We start from the raw sequence: 17,891 nt of genomic DNA, 5'->3' as shown, positions 1-17,891 counted from the left end.
GTGAGCAACCCTGTCTGAGTGACTTATGAAAGTCTTGTCTTTTGAAAAGTGATGCAAAGTTCTAAAAGTTGGAACATCACCATAGAAACCATTGGAAACAGCAAAATAATCCCATAGGTGATTCATTCACGTTTACAGCTTTGCACCCTTTGATTACTTTTCGTTACCTGCAAAAACATTTTGCTAAAAAATCAGTTCGGGCCAAAATGGGCAAACGGCCTATTGCTTCAGCTTCCACTGTATAAAAGGAATAAATAATTGCAGAGATAATGATCCCATGTTGGGTCCACTCTTAATTAAGCTCAGACTAAGCAGATCTCAAATATTTATCAGCATGTGATTTTGAGTTTGTTCCTTATGCGTTGTACACATTAACTGCATAAAATACATACAAGTAACAAAATTCACTATTCCATACATTCAAGTCTGCAAGAGTCTATACATTGAATCCAAAATACCTTTGTTATAGAAATCCAATAGGCATGGCCGGATTTACCCTAATTGCTGTCCCAAAGCCAGTTTCCTCAATGCACCCACGATATATACATATGCAAAGTGGGCTGGGAGAGAGTGTGTACATGTATAGAGTTCACTCTGCATTTTTCTAATGTAATATGGCCTAACTTCCAAAGAATCCATTACTTCTCTTGATTTGACTTTTTAATTTTTTTTTTTTTTTGTCAAAGCCCTATTATTATTATTAATATTATTATTATAATTATTATTATTAAAGGACCACTATAGTCACCCAGACCACTTCAGCTAAATGAAGTGGTTTGGGTGCCAGGTCCCCCAGGTTTTAACCCTTCAGATGTAAACATAGCAGTAAACATTACAGGGTTAATCCAACCTCTAGTGGCTATCTTCCTTACAGCCGCTAGAGGCGCTTCCCTGATGCTCAATGCTAAAATCGTATTGAGTATGCAGAACGTCCATAGGAAAGCATTGAGGAATGCTTTCCTATGGGCTTTTTTAATGCGCGTGCGGCTCTGACCGCGCATTCGGCTCCACTCGGGCGCTGACATCGGAGGGGGAGGAGAGGTCACCTGCGCCGAGGGAGCCCGGCGCTGGATAAAGGTAAGTGGCTGAAGGGGGCTTTAACCCCTTCAGCCCAGCGGGAGGTGGGCCCTGAGGGTGGGGGGACCCTAAGGATTATATAGTGTCAGGAAAACGGGTTTGTGGTCCTTTAACTTTTTTGCCTTTACAGTACTTTTTATTAAAAGGAAAAATAAAACATACATAATAAGAAGTAAACATTTTGCTAAAACCCATCTGCACAAGCGTGCTTAACAGAAAGCCAACATGTAGATTAGATTGCTAACATCAATTATTTGGGGTCTAATTAAGGATTTAATTGTATCTCCCATAATCTGTGTATTCAATCAAATTGTATTTCGTCTCTTTAACCCCTTAAGGACACATGACATGTGTGACATGTCATGATTCCCTTTTATTCCAGAAGTTTGGTCCTTAAGGGGTTAAAAGAGGCCAAAGGCAAAGCTATACACACTCTGCCATACCATAGTAATTGGACAGAGTTGGAGTTAAGTGGTATATTTTCAAGATGTACTGTCTAGCTTTTTGATGCATTCATCCCACATTTTATATTTTTTGGAACTAATATAAAATATAGAAGCAATGCCTCTCCTCCTATTTACATTGTTGTATCACAACTTCTTTTATATAATTCCATGTTTCTACCCGTGATGTTTTCCAATTTCTGGCTATATATAATTTAAACGCTAGCAATATAACAGTAGGCATTTTTTATTAAAGGGCATAACTGGTATAGTAAAGGAACACTATAGTCACCTAAATTACTTTAGCTAAATAAAGCAGTTTTAGTGCATAGATCATTCCCCTGCAATTTCACTGCTCAATTCACTGTCATTTATCACTATGATTGACAGAGCCTGCATGAAAAAAAAAAAAACTGGTTTCACTTTCAAACAGATGTAATTTACCTTAAATAATTGTATCTCAATTTCTAAATTGAACTTTAATCACATACAGGAGGCTCTTGCAGGGTCTAGCAAGCTATTAACATAGCAGGGGATAAGAAAATCTTAATTAAACAGAACTTGCAATAAAGAAAGCCTAAATAGGGCTCTCTTTACAGGAAGTGTTTATGGAAGGGTGTGCAAGTCACATGCAGGGAGGTGTAACTAGGGTTCATAAACAAAGGGATTTAATTCCTAAATGGCAGAGGATTGAGCAGTGAGGCTGCAGGGGCAAGTTCTATACACCAAAACTGCTTTATTAAGCTAAAGTTGTTCAGGTGACTATAGTGTCCCTTTAAGTCTAGGAGTCCATGTCGTATGTCTAGGAGTCCATTAATATTAAAAAGTATTTGTTGGGGGGGCGTGGCCTGACGTCCGACAAGTATGGACGTGTAAGTCCCGAGCTCCTCGCCACCAAGCCAGCATAAGCCGTCGGACACCCGTTAGCCTGCCTAAATGGGACGCACAAAGAGGCAGGAGACCCAACATACCCCCAGGGCAACACCGCCGGCACCGCCGTCAGGCCCGATGGACGGGTACCTGCAAACACCGCTGGGACCGAGCCGCGAGGCGCACGGATCCAAGATGGCGCCCGTCTCCCCAGCTTCCTCCTGCTCGGAGCCCGACCAGCCTACTCTGGCTGATATTGGGGCAGAGATCAGGAGACTGGCAGCCACTATGGCCAATATGGTAACCAAATCTGACCTACAGTCCCTGACAGCCACCCTCACGGCCTCCCTCACATCAGCGGTCACGGCACTGCGCACTGACATGGAGGCACAAGGTGGACGCATCCAGGCACTGGAAACCCAGGCCCTGGAATCAGAGCGCCAAGCATCTGCTGCAGATACAGCCCTAACTAGGCAGGGCAACATGCTGCTGGCCATGCGCAGACAGGTGGAGGACCTGGATAATCGGAGCCGCCGCTCCAACATTCGGGTAAGGGACCGGAAAATGTGGAGGCACTGCTCACTGCGCTCTTCCTCCAAATCCTGGGGACAGATGCACCGCCAGATATACGCTTTGAGCGGGCGCATAGGGCCCTGAGACCCAGGATCAGGGATGGGGACCCCCAGAGATATCATCTGCTGCTTGCACTCCTTCCCCCTTAAAGACCGCATAACGGGCCAGGACCCGACACACGTGGCGCTATCAAGAGGCAGAGGTCTCCCTGTACAACGACCTCTCTCCTACCACGTTGGAAGCTAGGCGAGCTCTCAGACCCATCACTACAGCATTGAGGGAACGCAATATCCCGTACAAATGGGGCTTCCCATTTAGCATCCAAGTGAGACACCATAACGAATGGGTCGCTGCGCGCTGGCCGGACGAAATAACACGCTTCCTCCAAAGGCTAGATCTCCCGCCCATAGCGGTCCCAGACTGGATACTGGAACCGCTGGACCGAGAACCCAGACCCCAGAGACAACCGCGGGCCCCACGGAGAGGCCCCAGGGAGAACCGCATACATGATGCGCCTCCACACCCATCCAACCCAGAGGAGTAGCCATACCCAGGTGACGCCGGACTCGGCACTACTATGCTACCCGAGACCCGGCTGCTCGAGAAGATATGGACACACGCAGTTACACACAGCTACTATCCATAGATCACAACCCCCTGATTCAATATGTCGACTCCATGGAATGTTTAGGGTGGGCGCACACCTTGAGACCGACACAGTTTGGGTGGGGACTGGGAGGGATACGACATGCACTTGACCACGGGAGATTGATCTGATGGTCACTGGTTTGAAAGGCCCGACTGGCCATGCTGACTCCCACCCTACACCCATTTTTACGCAACCTATGGCCCACGGGGGTGGTACCACCGCAAGACTCTTTTTGGGAGGGGGAAAGGCTTGTGATAGCCACATGGGGAACCCTGCGAGGTTGCAGAATCACGGGCTGGCCCACCTGGCCCGACTCACTACCACGCCTCCACTGTGCCGGCGCAAAAGTCTGATCCGGGGATGAACACCCGTCCTGGCAGGGATATCTCAATCTGGAGGACTCATACCAACAGGTTCAGGGGGGGATGGTGGACGATGGGTGGACCAAGTATTATGGGCTTATGTGGGGAGCGGGTGGGAGGGCGGGACTTACAGAACTGTATATGATTGCAGGAGGGGGGTCTTAGGCCTAGACCAACAGCTCTGGGATGGAGAGGTAAGGGGGAAAGCGGGAGAAATGGGAATCTAGAACCCCTTTGAGTAGATGCCTAGTGCAGATAGATCGTTGATACAGATCGTTGATACAGAGGTTACCGTGAGCAATACCACCCCATACCCTGCAGGCCTAGATGTGATTACAAAAAGACACGCTGGGGTAGGATGAGGGAGTAGCTGAAGGTGAATAGGAGTTGGAGGGAAAGTGAAGGGGACTCATTGCTGTACCTACTGTATATATGCCCCAATAAATGTTCTGAATGGGGAGGGAATATACTGTAATGCATGATATGCATTTTTTTTTTTATTATTTTATTGTTCACCAAGACAGTGGCCGTGACAGCTTACCCATTGAGATGGTTGGTGGTGACCCCACCCCTTCAAAGGCCCAGCCCAACATCCCGTGGTTCGACAAGCACGGTCCCTCGGGGCACCGCCCTCCTCACGTTCCCTAGCCTTGACACGACGTGGATCTCGATCCCGGCCACCACTCCCCGTCTGAGATTGACAGTGCAACCCCTAGCTATTACTTTGCCTGGTTACATTACGTTAACTGCACTTCCCGACCGACAATTCCTGATCCCCCGACCGTACGTTGACCCCCGCGGCCATCCGCGCCCTATCGCCCCAGGGGTGGGGACGTATGAGTAATACAATGAGGTGGGACTCATGCCTCCACACCCACATGATATCCCCTAACTAGGCTACAAATAACGACAACACTGAGAGCCGTTGAGGACCCTTGATAAGGCCCATTACTAACACTAACACGAGCAAACGACATTCGAAAGCTCCCATAGTGGTGGTACACCCGTTAGGTAATCTCGGACTTATATACCTAAAACGACAACCAGTGAACACATCCTAATCTGGTGATAAAATAAGGACGCGACCACTAACCCCCGACAAGTTCGCGTGAACAAACCCGAACCACGGGGAGTTGATAGTTGGAGGTCGTTAGATACTCTCTGACAGACCCGACTGCCGGCTGCTGCCGTGGTCACGCGAACTAGCCCTGCCAGGAGGGACTTCCGACACCTACCTATAGGTGCCGTAACCGTTTCCCTCTGGGGACGGAAAATCCATCTTCACCTTAACACCCCCACCTGCGCAGTCGCGCAGACAGGGGTCCCGGGGACAAATGACGGATCTCCTGACACACATCGATGTCCTTAAATTGCAACACAAACGCTCCCACCTCGAAGAGACATACAAGGAATTGCTGGAGGCCCGAAGATCGTTACATGCCCACATGACGACCCGATACTACAGCTCCATACAACGTTCGAAAGCCTTCTTCTACCAACACGCCAACAAAGGAGGGAGGCTGTTGGCCAGAATGCTTAGGGGACCTCAGGGGATGACCCAAGTCCATAAGCTACGGACGTCGGATGGCACGACCACACAATTCCCGGATAAAATAGCGTCCGAGTTTCGCTCGTTCTACGCCTCATTATACAACATCCCGGGACCTACACTCCCAGAGGAGATGGCGACCAGACGAGACAGGATACGGAGCTATATCGAATCGCATGTAAGGACGCGATTGCAGCAAGGGGAGTCAGAGTTACTAGATACACCGATCACGGAAGCGGAAGTAGCAGGTGCACTCAAGTCCGCCAAAACGGGCCGAGCCCCAGGTCCTGACGGCTTTACACTGGACTATTATAAGAAATTCCGAACCATACTGCTCCCGAAACGAAACTCACCACCGCGTTCAACTCTTTGGTAGATGGTGCCCAGTTCCGACACGAATCCCTAGCGGCAACTATAACGGTCCTCCCGAAACCGGGGAAAGATCCTGAACTATGCAGCAGCTATAGACCAATCTCACTGCTGAATGTGGATGTGAAACTTTTCACCAAAATTCTCTCCACCAGAATCGGGAGAATACTCCCGAGACTGGTCCACCCAGACCAGACGGGGTTCATCCCTGGGAGGGAGGCTAGGGACAGCACCCTTAGAGTACAATCCATCCATCACCTAGCGAAGAAGTCCACTGATAAGCTCCTACTACTGTCGACAGATGCGGAAAAGGCATTCGACCGGGTCGACTGGACATTCCTTGTAACCACACTTCGGGAAATGGGCTTCGGAGGGAACATGATGACATGGATTGATGCGCTCTACCACTGCCCCAATGCGAAGGTGAGAGTGAACGGAGCGCTTACCGATTCCTTCCCGATCCACAATGGGACACGACAGGGGTGCCCACTCTCCCCCATGCTCTTCGCCCTGGCCCTTGAACCGTTCCTGGAAGCGGTACGCAACTCGAATGCGGTCATAGGCTTCAAAAACGGTAATACAACACACAAAGTAGCGGCATACGCGGATGATCTTTTATTCTTTATCACGGACCCGGAGGCAACAATGCCCCACTTAGTCACTATGATCATGGACTATGGGGAGGTCTCAGGATTCAAATTGAACATGAATAAATGTGAAGTACTCAACATCACCGTTCCGACAGCCCAAGAAAACACGCTGAAAAACCAGTTCCCATTCCGCTGGTGCTCACACCACATGCAGTATCTAGGTATAGCAATAACCAGAGACCTGGGCGACATGTACCGAACGAACTTCTTGCCATTGATGCGACAAATCCAGCAAGATCTAAAAACGTGGACATACCCGCACATTTCGTGGTTCGGCCGGATCGCAATTCTTAAGATGAATATACTACCACGGCTATTATATCTGTATCAGACGATCCCGCAGGCCCTACCGACGGCATATTTCGCTTCACTCCGGTCCGCGATGGTGAAGTTCGTTTGGAATGGGAAACAGGCAAGAATCCGACAGGACATCTTATGCTTACCTCGAGCGAGGGGGGGACTGGCACTCCCCGACCTCCGCAAATACCACCATGCGACAGTACTACAACGTGTACTGGAGTGGCATACCCAACCGGCGCATAAACAATGGATTGAACTAGACAAACACCATATCGGCCCCTCCTTTCTGACTTCAGTGTGGAATTCGAAGAGGATACCAAGGGTGACTCTGGAACCAACCTCTACGGTTGCGCAGACACTGAAAGCATGGGATACTATCAGGAGAGCCCCCCACATATCTCAAACACCAAGCCCGATGACCCAAATACCGCACAATCCTCAGATAGGAGGAGGACTGCTGCAGGCGGCATGGTCCTTCCTTGGAGAGGAGGAATCATTCCCCATACATAGGCTGCTAACCAACACAGGCGTGACCCCCCTGAGGGAACTAATGGAGGGCGACCAACCTACCAGCCTACAAACCTTCCGTTATATGCAACTCAGATCATACTATCGGACACTCCCGGACAAGGAAAAGCTACATAGGGACTTAACCTGGTTCGAAACACTCTGTGACCGCAAAACTACCCTAGCTAAGGCAATATCACTATTATATCAACATATGCTAGTAGGGCACCTCACCAACAACGACCAATTCCGCAGGCGCTGGGAACGCATGATGGAGACATCCTTCACCGCGTCCCATGGGATAAGATCCTCATTTTGCACCATAAATGCTCATCGAGCTCCCAATTTCAAGAAACGAACTATAAACTCCTTTCATTCTGGTATAGAACGCCTGACAGTCTACACAGGATCTTCCCAAATATACCTGACACATGCTGGAGATGTGGGGATGAGCGGGGAACGCCGCTACACATCTGGTGGGACTGCACACTCGTCAAGCCATACTGGGACGAAGTTCTACAGAAAATAGTGGAAATCTCGGGGACAGAAGGAACCCTCAATGCAGAGGCGGTCCTTCTACACTCCACGCCTGAACCCATAGGAATATATAGGAAAAACATTCGTAGACACCTAATTAACGCGGCTAAGTCATTGATTCCGCTATATTGGAAACAATCAAATATCCCGACGATAAGGCAATGGATGGAACGTGTGGAAGATATATATAGAGCGGAATCGCTGCAGGCCACACTTATGGGCCTCGAGGACAAACACGTGGAAAGGTGGAGCCCATGGCTACTCTACATGGCGGACCGAAGCACTGCTGGGAACGGTTGCCTGCAGCCCCAGGGAACCTCGCGCCCCCACACGAATGGGGACTAACATCAGACACGATACGTGCGATACCATGGGCACGGGCGATGGGGACCCTCGCCCCACTACACCACCTTGCCCATCCTTCCTTCAATCCGCTTTCCCCTTCCCCTCCCCTCTCTCTCTTTCTCTCGCTCTTTACTCATTTCTCACTCATCTTCTCTCTAAAATCTTCCAACAATGATTTCTGTACTAATTGAATAATAGCCGCAGCCCCTCTCAACCCGAGATTACTAACGGCTGTGTCACTTACTCACAATCACACATCTAAATAGGAGCAAACATCCTGTGATCCTTCACCCTGCGATCACAAAACGCAAATAAGACACACTTACGACCAAAAACTGACTAATACCGCAGGACCGATACCCTTCATCACCCCGAAGAGTAAGAGGCCTAGAGGTGATAAGGTACCGTTAATGGAACCCAATAGGCAGACACAAAGTCCACACTTACGAGTATACCTCTCCTCGAGCAGCAAACCGGTCACTCATATGACTACCCTAACGTGCTAAAAGTAACCAAATACCATATCTGTATAGTACATAAAATTTCTCGAGTGATGTTCACGCATTCTACGATGGGACCTGCGCGTGTGTTCTGTTTGCTTGTTCAATCTATAGATTCATGCTGTTATACATTGCTCAGGGCACGCCCTGAATTGTTTATGTTTGAATAAAGCCATTTTGAACCATAAAAAGTATTTGTTGCCAACCAGATTGAATTATGGAACAATCCCACCAAATGTGTCTTTCATTCGCCTCTGTTTGACCACATCTCCAACAAGAATAAATCTCTCCAGGATACATTTTTGTTATTCGAGCAGGGGCCAAATACCATCTATTGGACAGTTTATATTGTATTTCCACTAGATTTAAGCAGTGTACCGTGCAGTATACCCCCTGTAGAGAGATATACCAATAATTTAAATTGATATCAATTCTAAGATCTTTCCGCCAGCTTCCAAGACCCCTAGAGCACAACTGCCTTTTGATTGCCTTCAATACTTCTGTACATCTCGCTAATCATTTATAACCCTTTCCTATCTTTATAATATCACTGAGTTTCTTAAAGAAGTGATGCCACAAGAAAGCTTCTAACTCTAAAATAATTGTATATCTGTTCCTTTGGAAGATTATATAATTGTTAAAGATCTTAAAATGTTCTAGGTTTTATTATATCCATTATATGAAGTATATTCATAATACCATTATTTATCCATACCTTTAGATCTATATTATCTATCAAATACATTAGACATTGTGCTGGAAAAGAAGGAAGTATTTTGTTTTTCACGTTCACTTGTCTTTTAAACATACGCTAGAAACTCGTTAGATTATTAAGAATTACACTATATTCTCCCTCAATGTATTTTTTATTATTCTTTATGTCCCAGAAAATATTAATCAGTTTATACAGAGATTTTAAATAAGCTTCTTCCAATGCGTACCATGGTATCTAAATGCATCTGTATAATACGAGACAATAAGGCTGCTCTCTGATATAAAAAAAAATCTGGGAAGCCTTTTTTAGGGATAAGAGGTTTGAGCTTATCTTAGGCTTTCTTCCGAGCCATACGAATTTAGAGAAAGCTGTATTAAGCATTTTTAACCAGGGAGTAGGGACCTCTAGTGGTATCATTCTGAAAAAGTAAATAGATTTTGGTAGAATGTATGCTTTTAACATATTCACCCTACCCCACCACAAAATCTCTAATGTTCTCCATCATTTTAACGAATGAAAAGTACCTCTCAATATTGGCCAGAAATTTGCTTCAATTATCTTATTGGGATGTGCTGTGATGTTAACTCCTATATATTTATAGCTATTTTTTTCCCCATCTAAATCCATATTGCCTATCCAATTCTTTAATTTATTGGTTCCTCATATGTAGTGGCATTGCCACCGTCTTTGCCACATTTAACATATAAATAGATACGCTGCTAAATTTCTGTATGAAATGCATTGCTTCTTTAGTAGATCTGAACGGATCTATGAGAGTTTTACAAAGTGTCATCTGCGTATTGACTTATTTTTATTTCTCTATTTTTAGAATTGTAACCCCTGATTTTTTTTATTAGAGTGGATATCTATTGCTAGAGGTTCAGCTGATAGTACGTATAAGAAAGGTGAGAGAGGACATCCCTGGCAGGTTCCATTTCCCAGGTCTAACTAATCAGAATTGATCCCTTGTCCTATAATTCTGCCCGAAGGAGCTGAATAAAGGGCCATAATAGCTTGGCTGATATTCCTTTTAATTTTACTCGATAGCAATTTATTCACCTTGTTTCCTTTATAATAGTATGTTGTTCTTAACGTTTGGAGACTTCTATTTGCTTTATTTAATAACTGATTGTTAATTTTAGATTCTACTTCCTTTATTTTTTCACTAGTTTCTTTAGATGGTGAGATCTCCGCCAGGGATTCCTCTCTATTTTTTCTTATTTGGGCATCTAATCTTATCCACTGACCTCTAATCACACATTTAAGTGCGCACCATTTTGTCTTAATAGAGACTCCACACTCTTTATTATCTTTAAAATATTGAGTTTGCTATATGTTTTCTATTTGCCTCTGTTTAATGAATTGTTGTTGCAGTTCTAACAGTACCATGGAACCAGCCTTATCTCTAAGGCCTCTGTCCTGGTCAGAACTCCTACATCCGATAAAATCATATCTATACGCGAATACGCGCAATGGGGCTTAGAAAAACATGTAAAATCTCTCTTTAGAGTGTAATATCATCCAGGTATCTAATAAAGACGCTCTTAGAATTAGTTGACTAAGTTTACTAGCTTGATTAATAAGATTCTTGTCTGTCTTATTCTTCCTTCTTGTTTTTTTTTATCTTACAAATGATTCTGTACACAGTTAAAATCCCCAGTAACAATGATCCCTGCATGATCCTATCCAATCTAGACAAAAACTTAGCGATGAAACCCACTGGAGAGTGATTTGGTGCATAAATATTTGCTATGGTGTATACAATCCCTTCTATCTCGCCTATCAAAATTATCCACCTTCCTTCTGTAGCTATGTCTTGGAATTTGATTATCGGATATATATTTTTAGAGAATATTATTTCAACTACCCTCTTTTTTATCATTAAGTGAGTAGTGGATCATAAGAGGAAAGTTATTTGTACATAAATTAATTTTACCCTTCAGTCTCCAGTGAGTTTCCTGTATACATCCTATTGAAACTTTTTCCTTTTTTAACCAATCTAAAAGCATGCTCCTTTTTTGAAATGCCTTGGGCATTGATTGAGACCAGCCTAACCATTAACCATAAAAAAATGACCAGTACACGCAAGCAGTCTCCAACCACACTTTCATCCATGGTCCCAGAATGTACTTATAAAAACATAAACCACATAAAAAAACATAAAACTAATTCCAATCATTAATTGGGAATTTAGGAAGTATCTCCTGGGCTCATATGGGCTACAGGGACACTTCACCCACCTCATAAATCTATGAGCTGAGGGTGTGGAGATACAACCCGAGCAATCGTATTAATTTCAAAGGCACGACATTCTTTATGTTAGAGACAAATTGTTGTTGGATTCATAAAAAAAAAAAAGAACTTTCTCCTTTCCCTTTCTTTTTAACTATTTAGTGATTAACATTACCTTAGTGTTACTTCAAACCTAAAATAATACTCTTTTTGACCCATTAAAACTTTAAAGACAGTTATTAACGTTCAACGGTATCTTATTCTTTATATGTCTATCAGTTTTTGTCCCTGTATTTATCCATGTTAACTCTGGTTTATCATTCTTATTGTGTATTTCTATACTGTCGACTTATTGACCTGAAATGATATTAAGTGAAACCTATAATTAATACTGTGCAATTAATCTACAGAGGATCCACTGAAAAACTATTTTCAGTGGATCCTATTTAAGTTTCCTATTTTTCTTATATAGTGTAACGATCTCAATCTCTCAAACTTTGTGATCTTCCTTTATGCCCATTAGTGATTTTATTTGATTTTGTTTCTTATTTGTATTCCCCCCCTGGTACCTTTCTTCCCCCTTTCCTTTATCATATCCCACTTATATGTGCTTTATACTAATTAATCAGTTCTCTAAACGGAGAAGTTCCCCGAAATCTGTATGTCTAATATCAACATGTACACTTTTTTGTGTGTGCTTTTGCTCCTTTTACTAGTTTCCCTCCTACTTCTTGTTGAACCATGTGGCATTGTAGCTAAACTTCTAAGTACAAATAAACATAACCAAAAATCCTGTAAAAAAGGTTTGGATAATAAAAAAAATGAAAAAAATATTTTAAAAAGCTCCTTTCTCTTTTGTCTTCCTTTGCTGTGTTTCTTTATTTTCTGTGTCAACTTCTTCCAGGTTCTTGCATTTAGGACACTGATATGTTGAGTCTGGATCTGCCATGATGTAAGATGTTGCTTCATAGAGAATAATAAGTCTAGTTGGGAAACCCCATTTATAGCGGATATTGTTTTCCCTTAAGATTTTTTGTACAGAACGTAAACAATCTTCTTTTCGCTCTCGTGTAAATAGGAAAAATCTTAAAATATTTTGATTCTGTTAAAGGGGTCCTCTGTTCTTGATAGTTTTAATACTTGTTCCTTTGTTTTATATGATGTGCAGCATATTCATACATCTCTTGTAGTGTTCCGGCATTTGACGTGTTCTCATAGTTCTATGACATCTTTCCAGTATCGCTGAGTTGGTGGAGTTCTAAATTCCTAATTTTTGAAGAAATTCTAAAACAAATTTAAAACTAGTTTGTCATTAGTGATTTGTTCTGTTATATCTCTGAGCCTAAAGTTGTTGCATCTGGCTCTATCCTCTGCATCGGCCAGTTTTTGTTCCATTTCTTCTATCCTTTTTTTTCAGAATCTTTTGATCCTTTTGATCAATATATTGTTGAAATAATAGCGCTTAATTTTTTTCTTCAGTTAATTTAACTCTGGTGCCTAATAATATATATATATTTTTTTTTTTTAAATACCATCATGTTGAGCTGGATTTCAGATTTTATCTTCTCTAGTTGAATCTCAAAACAAGTATTTAAATATTCTTGTAATGAGGGTGTTATTTCTTTGGCCATAGTCGTTTTGGTGAGTTGTACCGCTAGTTCTTTCGCTATAGGCTCAGTTTAATTTTGCGGTTCTGAGTCTGCCCTACTAGGTTGTGGAGAGAAGAAGGATAGCTGTTTTTCGGTTTTATTATCAGACTTCTTTTCTTTCTTGTTAATGGCTCGCTTTGTATCTAAGTTTTTGTTCAATGTCATTGTAAATCTTTGTAAACAAAAAAACAAAAAAAAATAAAAAAGGAAAAGACGGAAGAAAAGATAACTGGAGTGTGGGGCAGCCCCAACAAAAAGAGTTGCCTTTGCCTTGTTTCCTGAGTTTATTAAGTATTTTGACATATAAGGAGTGTCCAACGCTGTTTCTTAAAGAGGGCTTATTCGCTTAGCTACTTTTCCTTTTTGTTTTAAGTGTATCTCTATATATGCTGATTTATTTGACACAAATCAAACTTCTTCCTTATATATTTGGGAATTCTTTAGAGTCTCTACAGTTGCGTACTGTAAGATATGCTCAGATTGCACCAAAGCCAGGCTTAGTTTGGCACTAAATCAAACGACTTTGCAGGACAACATTTTCTTTGGGGGGTTTCACGTTGTTAGCGTATTATGTCAAAGGGTTCCACGGAAGAAAATAATTGGGAACCCCTGCCCTAGAGGTATGTGTTAAGCATAGCCCTTTACATCATTAATGCTGATCATCACACGTGTCTTAATATATTTAGGGGCCCGGCATAAGTGTTTAAAAGTATACAATTAATTTATATTTAATATAAAATTTAAGGGTGAGGGTACACATTCGGCACATGAGTACGCAATACATTTGTCTGGGAGTTCTTTCCCTATGTTATTTTTTATTTTACATAAGTATTTAGTAATGGAGCACTTTCAATACCACCGCCATTACAGCCTGATGAAGTGGTTATGGTGCCAGGACAGCCCTGTCATCCTCCCAGCTTACTTAGTCATAATGTTTTATAACAGTTTAACAAATTTACAGGGAACCACCAAGGGCCAGCACCGGCAGCCCCTGCTTCCAGATTCTCCATGCAAGAGAATCCAGTTCACTCCCACCGAGCTATGCAGGGCTGTGCCCATTGGCTGAGAGCGTCAGCTGAGTGCACTCAATCAATGAGTGCAGTCCTGTATTGGCTGTATTTAGGATATTTTATATATGGGACTGCATGTGTACGGTAGAATACTGTGGTTCGTTGTGTAAGGAGTGTGTGTGGGGGTGCATGCGTGGGGACTCTGCTTGTTTTTCATTTGTTGGGAGACTTCTTGTGGGAGTCTGTGTTTTGGAATTCTGTTTATGGGGTTGCATGTGGGGTGGAGGAGCTGTGGTACGTGGGATGTGTTAGGGTTGTAGCAAGATGTAGATGGATGTGTGGGGAGGATAGGGACTATGGTATAGGGGATGTCGTGTGTGAAGGAATAGTGGCAGTAATGTATGGGGAGACATGGGCTGATGTCAAATAGGGACTTTAGTGTATGGGGGTAAAGGGGGTGTAGTATGTTGGGGTATGGGCTGTTGTAGGTGGGGGGGATTAGGGTGTAATATGGCTGTAGTGGGGGATGTTCGTTCAAGTAGTGAGGATAGGGGGTGATAGACAAGTATATATATAAAAATTAATAATTAATAATCAAAACTAAAATGTATTTCCTCCTCTCCTCCAGCATTAGCATGGCCAGGCCAGTAAGAGAGCCTTTGATTTCCCCACCAGCCATAGAGACCCCTCTTTGGGTCAGCTATCCAATGCCCAGACAAAAAGATCTTTTGATCTCCCCTGGCTGCCTTGCAGCCACATTAGGGCGTCTAGGGTGTGGGCTATACATACAGTCACTCACAGACATAAATCCCACCTTAAATGTACTAATAGAACGCAAATGCATTTGATTGAAAAAAGAAAAAAAGTTTTGCTGCTTTCTACAGAGTAACCCAGCCTCTTTCACTGGCTGAGCCGAGTATGCACTCAGAATATATCGAATAAAGAAGTTGCTTTGTGAAAAAGAGAATGTGTAGTTAAAGTTACAGGGTTTTGCTTTATGTTGGTGCCCAGTGTTCCTATAATCGTATTGGTGCCCAAAGTGTGTCTGGAGTGTTCTTTTAATCACAAAAGTCCAAACTGGCCCATTAATATAGCTACATAGTTGGAATTAAGACATTGTTTATCCCTGGCTGGATAGACATTAAAGAAAGTGCATGCACTAAGCAATGTGATAGTGACAGCGCATACTTACCAAGAGTCCGCAAGAGAACAAACTGCATTCCTAAGGCAAAGGGCCTCTCTGCTTCCTCCACTGACCTGGAATCAAAAGAAATGCACTCATTACTGATGGCTGATTGTTGCTTCTCTTACTATAACCAGTTCATTACATGTTTATATTACTGTCTTGTACATCAGAACCCATTATATTATTATGATGTTTAATGTATGCCACTACAGCGTTGGTTTTATTATCTTGTGGTTTGGGCATATAAGTCATTACAGGTTTGTTATTCTGTCATTTCTCTATGGAGTCACTAGTCATTGAGCAACTCAAATATTTCTCAAGTCCAATTTCCTTTCAGCTCAGTGGTGGAGCTAGGAATAGATTGCATACAGAAAAATACAGATACAGGTCACAAGGGGCGCTGTTCTGCCAGCATACTGAGGGTATGGTTGATGACTGTGGACACTTTAATATGTAAATGATAAACCAGAGCATTCCAATACTTGTTGGAAGAATATACAACCTGTCCACTGTTACTAGTGTGAAGGTGTGAGATGACATCATATGGAGTTATCTGTCCCTACCCATACCTAGCTTGCTTCCATTCTTTCTCCAAGGCATAAATCCCAATATTAGCCTATTAAACACTGGATCCACAATTAAATCTTTGTCCTTACTGAATATCACATAAATCCCTAATGACACATAATGCTGTAGACTAGTTCCCTATTGAGTTATATCAGTTAGTTATTTTTATTGCCATGTAGGATATAAAGCAATACCAACTTTCCTCCATCCACCATTTTCACAAGCAATTCGGCAATAGTTTCTCAAAAACTCACTTTTATAACCCATTCAGAGTATTTTAAAGACAAATGTTCTAAATATTCTGGCTAAGCCATACAGAAGCTTTAGTTTAGCATAATGGCAAAACAGACACCTGGCGGCCATGATATCCACCATGGAGGACAAATGTTTGTTTATCAAATATAAAAGTGTCAGCTCATATGGTTAGGTACCTCCCAGGTCATAATTCACGCTTTAGAAGCACTGGAAGAGACTTGTTACAACTTAACGTGTAGCCAGGTTACAGATGTTAAGAGGAAAAATTCAGCTGCCAATGAATGTTTGCCTCGTGTTCTGGATTTAAGGGAGTAAGTGAAATTACAAATCACTTGCGAATTATCAGATGACTTGAGCCAACTGTCAAATGAATGAAAAAAGATTGCAAAGTGTTAGGGCTAGTAGGTGAAGAGATAGGGCTGTGAATAAAGGAATTAAGTTTAGTTTTGCGCTTATTTTTCTGAATCTTGAAAATAGTCATGTAAGCTTATTCTCCTGCTATGCAGCTGCTAGTTTGCTGTACAGCTGTGTATATACAGAATATTCATCTATATCCTACAATTTTACTATGTGACATTGGTGCTAAAGCAGAATGGTTTATATGCATGAATTGCAGAAGATGAAAAATTACATTCCTCTGAAAGAAACTGCTGGAATTAGCAAAAACATGATTTTTTAAAAAATATATATATATATATATTCATCGGCATTCAGAATCTGGTGCAACGTCAGCAAATTAAAGTCACCACTTCAGTGCAGAAAAGCCCGGGGCTGAAGCTGAACAAACTGTTGTGTAGTACGGTATTTGGTTGAGTGCCTCCCAGGACATTGATGAGAATGCAATCTATGCAGCATGTTAATGTCATCTCCATACAGACGTTATCATTTGCATCATCTGGAGACTGAAACGACGATTCACTATCTGTTTGGGAATTCTATAAATATAATGCGAATATGAAATAGCTTAGACATTTTTTTTAACATCCGAGCGACATGATTAAAATATTTGTCAATCATTTCATGACGCACATAATTAAATCTGACTCATACAGGCCTCAAACTATTATAAACAGGGTAACTGGACGTAAAAAAGAAATGATGGATTAGAGCTGCGCCCTTAAACTGCCGCTTACAGTAAAACCACTCTCAACACTCTCAGCAAGCCACACAGTGATGGGAATTGCAGCTCACTGCATCTGATGAATTGCAAATTTGTTCAAGTCAGTTGCATAAATAATCTATATTTACTATGTGCACTGTTGTTTTTTCTAACAGAACTTGTAGTTCAGTAGTTACAATTATCACATAGGGTGAGTGGTATTGTCTATAGAGGTGACAGTGGTCACTCTGTGGCTGCTATCAGGCTATTCACAGTTTGAATCAGCTGTGTGCAGGGATTTTCCAAGTTGCTGCCACACAAGTACTGCTGGAGTCTACTCCAGAACTGGAAAAAGGAGAGGAGAGACATTGTCGGCATATACCTGCCCAACAAGCACATTCTGCGTGCAAGACCATGCCTGAATCATGGATAGCAAAGTACGACATA

At 42.7% G+C, this 17,891-nt stretch overlaps 1 protein-coding gene across 2 annotated transcripts in view; it reads right to left on the bottom strand.

The window, feature by feature from the left end:
* SLCO5A1 (solute carrier organic anion transporter family member 5A1) overlaps nucleotides 1–17,891 on the bottom strand; it is a 108,010-nt gene that overhangs the window by 4,383 nt on the left and 85,736 nt on the right. For both annotated transcript variants that reach the window (XM_063451337.1, XM_063451338.1), the window contains one exon: nucleotides 15,530–15,594. In XM_063451337.1, coding sequence (XP_063307407.1) covers nucleotides 15,530–15,594 — 65 coding nt within the window. The remainder of the gene's footprint in view (nucleotides 1–15,529; nucleotides 15,595–17,891) is intronic.

Source organism: Pelobates fuscus, chromosome 4 (assembly GCF_036172605.1).
Source record: "Pelobates fuscus isolate aPelFus1 chromosome 4, aPelFus1.pri, whole genome shotgun sequence".
NCBI lineage: Eukaryota > Metazoa > Chordata > Amphibia > Anura > Pelobatidae > Pelobates > Pelobates fuscus.
Note: the sequence above shows the minus strand (reverse complement) of the source record. Positions and strands in the feature narration are given on the sequence as shown.